We start from the raw sequence: 10680 nt of genomic DNA on the forward strand, positions 1-10680 counted from the left end.
TGAAACGATTGAAGAAACCAGGTTGTTATTTCAGAGTCTAAGTAACGGTCATGTGTCAAAGCTATGCAGGGTCCAAAGTGAATTGCGGGAGCTGTGGTCAACGACATCATGCTGTTATGATGCCCTGATAGAAAGACCTTTTAACACTCCAGAAGCAGCGGACAGTCCAATCAGTTTTAGACAGCTCAATACATTGGCCAATCCCACATATTCTACTAATGTTTTTCTACAAACCCTGGTCGCGGTTCTTCGGGGATTTCGGGCAAAATCCTGTACACTATCTCCCGCACAGGTTTGTATTTAAAGAGAACAGTATTACTACGAAAGTGATGCCAGTTTTCGATGCATCCACACGTATAAAGGGTACACTCTTACTGAACGCCTGCTTAGAAAGCGATCATAATTTAATTGAACTTGTTCCTTTCCTACTGAATCGTTTCCGGAAATTTCCTGTTGGAATAACATCAGACATTGAAAAGGCATTTCTTCAGATCGGAATCAGAGAGAGGGCCAGGGATTTTTATAGAAAACCTAAGACAAGGGAATGAAAATCTACAGACATCATAGAGTTGTGTTTGGTGCCATCCGAGTCCATTCCTTTTAGCGACAACTTCGAATTACTATCCGGAACAAGCCCATGAAGAGCTCTTGAATACTGCAAAAATTTTGAAGATTTCATTTTATGTAGATAAATGTGTCTGCAGTTTGAAGAATACAGATGAAGCGAATACATGTATAGTTGAATTGCTAGCGTTGATGTCTTCAGGAAAATTCAATCTACGAGGCGGCAATCAAATGCTTCACTTGAAATTATCAATCAACCCGACAACCACCAAACTGTACTCTTATTGGACCTAAACTGGGTCCTAAAACAAGATACTCTGTCTAGAAGCATAAACTGACCGAAAGATAAAAACTTGGTTCTTACTAAAAGAGGTCTGCTTTCTTTGGTTCAGAGTATATTTGACCCTTTGGGTAAATCTTCTGCCGCAGCCATCATTCCGAAGTTTATGCTTCAAGAATCCAAGACTTAAATGGGATGATGCCCTGCCAGAAGATCTATCAAAACGATTTTGGAACTGGCTTAAGGTTGTGAAGAATCTTTCAGAGGTCAAAATACATCGGTGGATGAAACTCAGTTAAGGTGAAGAAGAAACCGTCAGTCTTCATGTCTTTTGTGACGCAAGTGCTAAAAAGCGTATGTCACTTTTATTTTCCTAAAAGTGGAGGTTCGAGATGAAGTGTTTGTTAGCTTTGTTCAGTCTCGAGCTAGAATCTCGCCTTTAAAAAACTTAACGATTCCACATCTTGAACTGCTGGCGTGTTGTATTGGTTCTAGGTTAAGCGCAAGAATTATCGAAGACCTAAAAATACCAAATCTGAAGGTATTTTAATGGATCGATTCATTGACAGCACTTACCTGGATAAAGAGAAATGGGCCCTGGGAAACATTTGTGTGGTACCGAGTCCAAGAGATACGCACCATTACAAATGCTGAAAGTTGGAAACATATTCCCGGCACATAAAATCCGACAGACCTCTTCAGCAGAGGATATTCAGCGGAGCAATTTTTTTCATTTGAAATGGTGGGAGGGATCTATGTCTCTTTATGAAAATGAAGAAAATTGGCCGAGTAGCACAGAAGAAGCAAACGAAGATTTGATAAATTCTGAGAAACAAAAAACCATATTGTCAGTTCCTAACCACACCGAAAAACCAAATGATTAGAATTACAGATCATTCTCTTCTCATCTGAAAACTATTCGCATGCTTGCATGAAATCGCAGATTTTGCACTAATGCGAGAAAAAGAGATGCTTCGATTTCTCCAACTCTTACTTGTTTTGAGGTAAAAGAAGCCGAATATTTATTCATGCTGTTCATCCAGAGAGAAGCGTTTAATGGTCCTTTCAGATCCGAGGTTGCACTCTTTAAATGTCATAACTGACAATAATGGCTTACTGCGAGTTAAGACCCGCACTATTTACCGTCAAGATACAGAAGACTAAGTACCCGGTGATCATGCCAGGGGAACATTCAGCTGTGGGGAAGTTGATCATGTATAAACATCGAACTATGATGCAATGTGGAATTCAAATTCTGATGGCTCTTCTCCAAGAGAAATACAGGATTCTGAAAGCAAGGAAATCTATTCGAAAAATTTTAAACAGCTGTGTCTGCTGTAAGCGTTTCAAAGCTAAACCTGTGAAAACAAATTTACTTCCCTTATCAGAAGACCATGTGAAAAAGGCAGGTGTATTTGAGGTTACTGCAGTGGATCTGGCCGACCCATTGTTTCTAAAAAACGGTACCTAAACATAGGTCGTCACATGCTCTATATATCGAGCGATCCACCTTGAACCTTTTTCCTAGCTGTCAACGGAAAGTTTCTTACTAGCGCTGAGGAGTTTTACTGCACGATGTGGACGACCTTCAGTAATATACTCGAATAATAGAATAAACTTTGTTGGAAAAAGTCGACTATTTCATTGTATTAACTGGCAACAAGTATAGAAGAAGGAAATCATTTGGAAATTTATACCACCATCATCTCCATAGTGGGAGCGCCTCATTGTCCAAGCAAAAGACCTTCTAAAGAAAGTTCTAGGCAGAACATGCCTGAAATACGAAGAATTGAATACGATTCTATGCGATTGCGAAGACATCGTAAATTCACGATCCATTACCTACTTTTCTGAATATGATGATTTGGAACCAATAACACCATCTTTATTCCACAGAGAACGTAGAGAAAATGGAATTCCAGATCTTGACCACTTGGAAGTATCTTCCAAGTATCTTCGCAAGCGGCGGCTGTATAGGTGTACACTGCAAGATGATCTCAGAAGTCGATTCCGATTGGAATACTTGGGTCAGCTGAAGCAACAAACCAAGAAAATGATAAAAATTCATGATTTCAAAGTGGGAGAAGCGGTTATTGTCGAAGTACTCAATCAAAAACGTCTGAATTAGCCTCAGGGGAAAATAACAGAAATATTCCCTGGTAAGGAGGGTTCAGTTCGCCTTGTGAAAGTAAAAACGAAGAACGGCGAATTTCTGAGACATGCACAAACGTCTCTACGCCCTTGAGGTTCAAATGCCTTCAGTAGAGAATCTACTAGAGAAAAGAGCATCTGAAATTGAAGATGAGAAAGAAGACGCAGTACAACAGCAATACGTTGAACATCTTGAGAAAGTACCAGAATCTGACAAAACTCCTCTGCTATCTCTCTAAATACGACGAAAACCCGTTTGGCCCGTAAGATTCAAGCTCCCAAACGACTGGACCTGTGAACTGTTTGGACTAAAGAACATTGAGTTTTCTTGAAAAGAAAAACCCAACATGTTGGACTGCTGCGTGAATCCGCGATCTTTGAAGCAGCCAGTGATAACTCAACTCGGTATTGGAATTTTTAAAAAACTGAAAAAACGTTGTGAACGGCAACTGAAAAGACTGTGAACTATTTTCCTTCGGAAATGCAATAATTTAAATTTAATATGTATATATAATAACTTGTCTTGTCATAGAAATAAATGTTATAGTTACTTCAAGGAGAGTAGTTTTCAATCACAGTAAAAGAACCCGTTTAAATAGGCATGTACACGACATGCATTTATATTTAATATTTTTGGTTTTTAAGGTTATCTATATAGGTGTCTTTCCTGAAAAAATGTGATTTGACACGCACACTAAATTTTTTTTTATAACTATTTGAGACTTTTTCTATCTGCTTATACTGACAACGTCATTTAGCACCATTTCAGATCCGATTTCACCTTGGTAAAACTGAGTGCAAGTTCAAAAATATAAGTGATGATAAACTGTAAATGAATACTCGAACAGATTGTTTCGAATAACATGTTAAACTAAGTGCACTCATATCCATCTATAATCAATATGTGATTCGTATCTAAATATTTTCTCCGAAAAAGAACGATTTTACAAAAAACATCTGCCGAGCGAAGCTTGGCTTTCCAGATATTAGTTTATTATGATTGACATTCCACTATAAAAATCAATAATGTGCTTCATAATTTTCACCTTCCACCAGTTTAATATTGCTATGCTAGAAAGTTGAACATGTTTATTGGCTGCACACTATTTCGAAGGGAAAGAAAAAAAAAAAAAAAAAAAAAAAACCGAAACATTTTACATGGTAGACCACTGCACCTACACTATCAAAGCTGGTACAGGTAGTTTCAGTAACTCTGAGACGACCATTTTTCGACGAATGATGTGCCTTTCCGATGGAGTGGATTTCCAGAATTTACTTTATTGCTAAATGTAAACATGTCTCCTATTCTTCATACCCGTATTTTGGGAATTAAACCCACCTTAACGTATGCGCAAAGCGCGGAGGATTTTAGAATCTGTTGATAGCAAATGAAATAATTTCTAGAAATTCAAAATTAATTAAAATGTTAACATTTTTCCTTGGGCATATGATTGTAATCCCTTCCTTCCATTCTCCATTTAAAAAAAAATCAGTGATATCAAATTTTATAATATTCTTTCTCTAATTTGAATAAAATTTTAAAAATAATTTTAAGTATATTTTACACCAATTACTTTTCATTTTAATTATTGAACTGATGCTGATGTTGTAACAGTGTTAGAAAAGCACTTTGTGCTGGCTTGCTTCTAAATAACCAAGAGTAAAATAAATAAAAAAAAATAAAAAAAAAATAAAAAAAAATCAAAACTATTTTATAACAGTAAATACAGTATTATGTAATGCTGTTTTGGGTGAAAACATTTTTTTTTTTTTGTAACACTAGAATGTGTTAGGAATATGGTTGATTAAAAGAATTTTTCCATTTTATTCAAAGAATCATTCTTTAAATATTTGAAAATATTTTAAAGCATTTTTTTCTCTATATCTAATATTCTAATATGGTTAATAATTCACTTATGTAAAAAACAAAATTCAAATAAATATGAGCTTTAAAGAATAATTTACAATACTGAATCTTGATACTCTTTTTTTCTACTTGCCCTCAGATCCCACAAGTGTTTCATTAATATAACAAGCAATATATACATATAAATTCAATTCAATTCCTACTTAGGTCAACAAAGAAAATTTTATTTTAGTTACTTTTTATTAAATAATTATCAAAAAAAAAAAAAGTAACAAAAATTATTGATTTTCGTAAGAATTGAACTTGCATGCTTCACCTTCACATGAAAAATACCGAAATCCTTGCATTTTACCGATTCAGCTACTGCCTGTTGATTTTAATTTTCATTACAAATTGCTAAACCTCTATTTAAAGTATTAAAAATTTATTAATGAATAAATATTTGAAAAAACTGTATTTGAACTTGAGTGGATGAATAAAAAGTATTTTATTAACGATTGAAAATTTAAAAAGATATATAAACATATATAAGGACAATGTGAACTAATAGTAGGAATTGAGAAATATACAGCAACTCTAATAATCATCTTTTTCATATACTAGATTTATTCAACCTTTTCTAATAATTAAAAAAAATTTATTTCAAACCTCTTCTTTTGATTTAAAAACCCCAAACATGCTTTTAACATTTTATTTTAAAAATTAACCCTTTCTCCCCTTTTTAATTTCTTGCAGACAGCTTTTAGCTAGCACTATGCCAGATCAGGATGACATCTTTTAGGAAGCAATTATTAATAAATGGTAACACGATAAACAATTTTGATGCATTCTACCTTTCTTTTTCAAACAATATACATGTTGGTTACAAAAGCATATCATAATCTTTCTTCTATTTTAATCTTTTCAAATTCAACAACAAGGCTATTGAAAATAATGCAAAATCAACACTAACTGGAATTAATCAACAAAACGTTGAAAATAGAAATTGCTAATGGATTTGAACTATTTTCTAGAAAAAGCTTTGAAAAAACCCCAAAAAATAAAAGTTAAAAATAGAACATAAAGCACTTTCTTAAAATGAGAAATGAAATTTCAGAGATGAATGGTTTATAAACCTTGATTTGTGAAAGCATTTGTATTTACATTTTCCTATCTATTAATTTTAACGTTTCTTCCATTCCCACAAGTAAAATAAATTAAATTTTCACTTATATACAGATGAAAAAGTGTAATTATATATGATAGCATATATTATTCTATTAAAATTTTATATAATACATACTTTCATATAGCAATTTTTTTTAATAATATCTCATTTTTCAGTAAATCACCCCACCCCTTCTCCACACTATGGAGCTAAGGATATTGAAACAAAGAAACTTGGCTATCAATAGAGAACAGGAAACTAAGCTTTTCAATGATATCAAACTGATCTTTGAACTTGAAATCTCTGCTTAGATAAGAGAAGTCTGACTGGATATTTGGCAAACTGACTAAATAAACTCATAAGACAAGATTCTGGTGCATAGTAACTGATAGGTCCACAGCAATTGATAACATAGCTAGAGACATGCCAATCTAGAACAGTCCAATATAAACTAAGATGAAAAATGGACTTAATACCATAAGTGGACTATGTAAAACAAACTTTACCTATAACAGTAAATATTGACCCACATATAAAGATAAGACATGGTGTAAACAGATTTATAGAAAGTCTTCAGTTATCTTTAATTTGATGGCTATGAAAGAGAAAATACCTAACAGTCTGAAAAATTTTAGCAGATTTACATCAATACCAAATAGCAACTTATATAAAAATAAAAGTTCAAAAAATGGAAAAATTATAAATACATAAAGAAATTCTGAAGAAAGGAAATTACAAAATTTAGGATGGCATAAAATATTTTAATTTTCAAAATTTTAATAAATATTATAGCAATTAGTTCAAATATAATTTTATCTAAAGAACAATATCCAAAGCACTAGCTTTGAGACAAGTTCAAGAAAATAAAACAAATATTCCAAGTCTAGCATTTACCAGAAATGATGCTTCCATATTCGTTAAAGAATATTTGTCTTGGAATTTAAATGGAAAAAGAAAAATCATGTATTTATCACAAGTAATTAAATACATAATAGATATTTAAAATAATCTAATACATCAATAACATACAATCAAGATGAATTTATTAGTAAATAATGAAATAAGTTCTTTTAACCAACCTTGGTTATCAATGATAAAACAAAAATTAAATGCAAGAAAATAAAACCGGCTGAAGACTTTTAAGACAGAAAAGTAAATTAAAATAATCATGAGACCTTAAATGCTAGACAAATCAGCACAATTTAAAAAAATTATTTTTTTAAAAAAAAGCTGTTATAAGAAATATGTTTTCATTTAGAGAAGTTTCATGTTATTTGAAAAATAGCTAAACCGGCCTTGTTGATCTTGAAGTAAATATATACTTCTCAATAAAATTGTTACTCCAACTCAAAATGGAAATATATATATATATATATATAATGGCTACCCTGCTCTTATACTGCAATATACCAATCACAGCACCGCAAGTTGTAAAATGGGAGATAAAATGATAAGTAAGATGCAGTCTCAACAAATCTTTAGAATGTTTAAAGTAAATATTCAAAGTATTTGCCATCCAAGCTATAGATGTTTTGCACGTGGCTATTCATACATACATGGTGTTCAGCCATTCTTAATTTGTATTTCCTTAAATCAACTCTATATATTGTTATACAGGACTAAATGCATACTTTCCATTTGCTTGATTTATTATTAAAGAATCTTCTGAAACAACAGTCATCTAAGTATGCACCCTCAAGTTTTACTCAAAAACTGAGACGTCTCAGTGAATCTAAAATATTCTTAAATCTAAATATAATCTAATAATATTCTTAAATCTAAATATAATCTAATAATATTCTTAAATCTAAATATTCTTAAAGTTATCTTCTGAGATGGCATTAAATATGCATATTTTTGAATATTTCATTATATAATCATTTTGATATGCATTTATCATGACTTTTTATTTTAACTGATCTTGTGACCATTCAATTTTTATATATTAAAAATGTAATAATTTGAAAGAACAAGACATTTCAAAGCTTTTGTCATAGATTCGGTTTCTCAAAGACATTTTAATTACAGCATTACTATACTTACATTCTTATTGTTAACATTTTCTTCGTTGTTTATAACAATTTCTGGTTTGTACCTCAAATTTTTTGGAACCCTTTTGTGTATGTATATGTGAGTTGCCATCATTAATAATTTCCAGTTTTTTCCCTTGAAAAAATATAAGCTGGATAATATTATACATTGCTATTATTATCATGTCTTATTAAAATATTAAATGCATAGTAAACTGAATTTTGTGACATCATAAATTGGATTTTTGATGATACATTATTTTTTTAAGCAGTAACTTGTTCTTTATTATTGAGAATATAAATCATAAGAATGTAATAAATAAAAAGGAAATATGTTCAAAATTTTAATACCCAAGTTTTAAAAACGTTTAATCAAATATTTACATTTTACCAATAACAATATAGGATAATATGCCATTAGTAGATCCCTTAATGTGCCAACACATTGCTACCTAAAATTATATCACATACACAATTATATTTGTTTATCACTGCAAGACCAGATTTACTTATCTTATATAATTAGCAACTAATTTTCAAAGTCACTTATTTTGATTATTCAAAATAACTGAAATTACCTTACACTTTTGATTTTTAATATTTATTTTGTTTCTTTCAAATCAGTTTCTTTAGATAGCATTTTAAATGTTAGTATCATATAAATAATCAGTAATCAAATTTGTCAATTGACAATGGAATAAGAAAATCTTTGAAAGCACTTAAGTTTGGAGGAGATGCTTTCATCTTCCATTTCTAGCCAAAATATATGGATTAGTGACAGATAAAATGCACTGCACCTAAATAAATTTATAGTGCTGTTTTATTTCCCATTTCCACATTGATTATGGTTAAGCCCATCTCCAATTGTTGCAACTATAGCCAGTAACAACTTAAAATGTCAAAGTAAGCAAGTGACTCTTTTATTGACATGTTTCTACAAATTTTATGGCTACAGAAGATTAAAAAAAAATGCAAGAGATTTTCTAGTTTAATGTTATACTATTAAAAGTATTATTTCAATCTATCAACTACTTTTTAAATACTTTACCTATAAGGTGCATCATTAATTAACTACATATAATGATGCACTTTATAAGTTTCCCCATATAAACATATTGAGTTGCCATCTTTTATAATTATGACTAATAAAGAGACTATCACACTGTATTTTTCCGATAAATTTTACAATAACGGCTACTTAAATTAAAATTATCCTACTGATACAAATATTTGTCCAAATGATAATTTTCCATATAATTAACTAGAATTCCAGATTAGTTTGTGAAAATTTTAGTTAGTTTAATTAATTTAGTTAGGAGTTTTAATTTGAGCATTTAAAATTTTTACAATCAAAGTTAACAAAAAACAACAGTTTAAAATTTCTGAATAAATATTTTATTTCATAAGAAGATTATATACTTATAATTACATTATTTTACATATTAAGTCAAAGTATTCTGTTTTCATTCTACTCATTGATACAAACTTACAGATAATAAATGCCATTCCAAAATTACAGATAATAAATGCAAGCATTCAAGTTATTTTTTTGTGCAACAATCAACAGATTTAACCAATTAATTCTTTAGCAAAAAAACCTTATAAGAGCAACTTCAAAATCATTTTATGAAGAAATTTCTAATATTTGAGAATTGCATTTTTAAGTCCCTAACATGAATAAAGTTACATAAAATTATTCAGCATATCTGGATTTAATTATAAATTGAATTCAAAAAGTCCCCCAAATAGTAGAAAAACACATAATTTTTTTAATTGACTAATATGGTTAACAAATCAGAATACAAAATTCAACATATCAGAGATGCTATTGCAAAAACTAAATTGAAATGTTCTTTAAACTGCTAAAGAAAAAGCTAAAATTTATATAATTTTATGCAATTTAAAAATCACTTAATGATTGACATATGACACCAAATCATTTAAAATAAAAAAGTGAGAAAATTAATAATTTTATAAATATTATGATGATTTAAGATGAAGTTGATCATATAAAAAGCTTTCAAACAATAATCTTGCTTTAGTATTAACATTTTGCACTAGCGAAATGCACTCAAAAACTAACATGAGCTATAAGCATTCATTACGTTGGAGGCTATTTTGCAAAAACAGATCTTACAATATACTAAAATGAATGTAAAATCAAATGCAAAAAGCACCCTTTGCAGTATTGTTTTGAAGAATTACATTTGTTTATACATTAACGGGATGCACTGTGCACAATATCTCAGATCAACAGGTACGTTCCCTGTTGGCAGCCTGAATCAGCCAACATGACAAGACGGTACAGGCACAATCCCGGAAGAGTATAAATGTATTTACTTACACGACCATGCCATATGCACCCTCGCCGATGTACGATAAAGAATTGTATCGAGGCCCCACTTCAAATACTTGGCCTCTAACTACTTCTACTCTTTGACCATCTTCTGCAGCAGCCATTTTTTTTCTCTCAGATGGCACCCAAGAGTTTTCTGTCTACCCCGACAACAGTCGTCAGTTTCAGATCGCTTCCGATCTGATTTCACCTGTTCACAGACAATAAATATCGCTAAATACCTATACAAAGCAACCGCAATGTTGAATAAATGCTACCGATTTTCATCACGAGAGGTCGCAGTTG

At 30.9% G+C, this 10680-nt stretch overlaps 1 protein-coding gene across 2 annotated transcripts in view; it reads right to left on the reverse strand.

Moving 5' to 3' along the window:
• LOC129981051 (mitogen-activated protein kinase 1-like) overlaps positions 1-10595 on the reverse strand; it is a 46960-nt gene extending 36365 nt beyond the window's left edge. The window contains exon 1 of one of the 2 annotated variants that reach the window (XM_056091667.1): positions 10384-10595. In XM_056091667.1, coding sequence (XP_055947642.1) covers positions 10384-10499 — 116 coding nt within the window. In that variant the 5' untranslated portion in view covers positions 10500-10595. The remainder of the gene's footprint in view (positions 1-10383) is intronic. The other variant, XM_056091666.1, reaches the window with a different exon arrangement.
• Between the last annotated feature and the right edge of the window lie 85 nt (positions 10596-10680).

This window comes from Argiope bruennichi, chromosome 8 (assembly GCF_947563725.1).
Source record: "Argiope bruennichi chromosome 8, qqArgBrue1.1, whole genome shotgun sequence".
Lineage (NCBI taxonomy): Eukaryota > Metazoa > Arthropoda > Arachnida > Araneae > Araneidae > Argiope > Argiope bruennichi.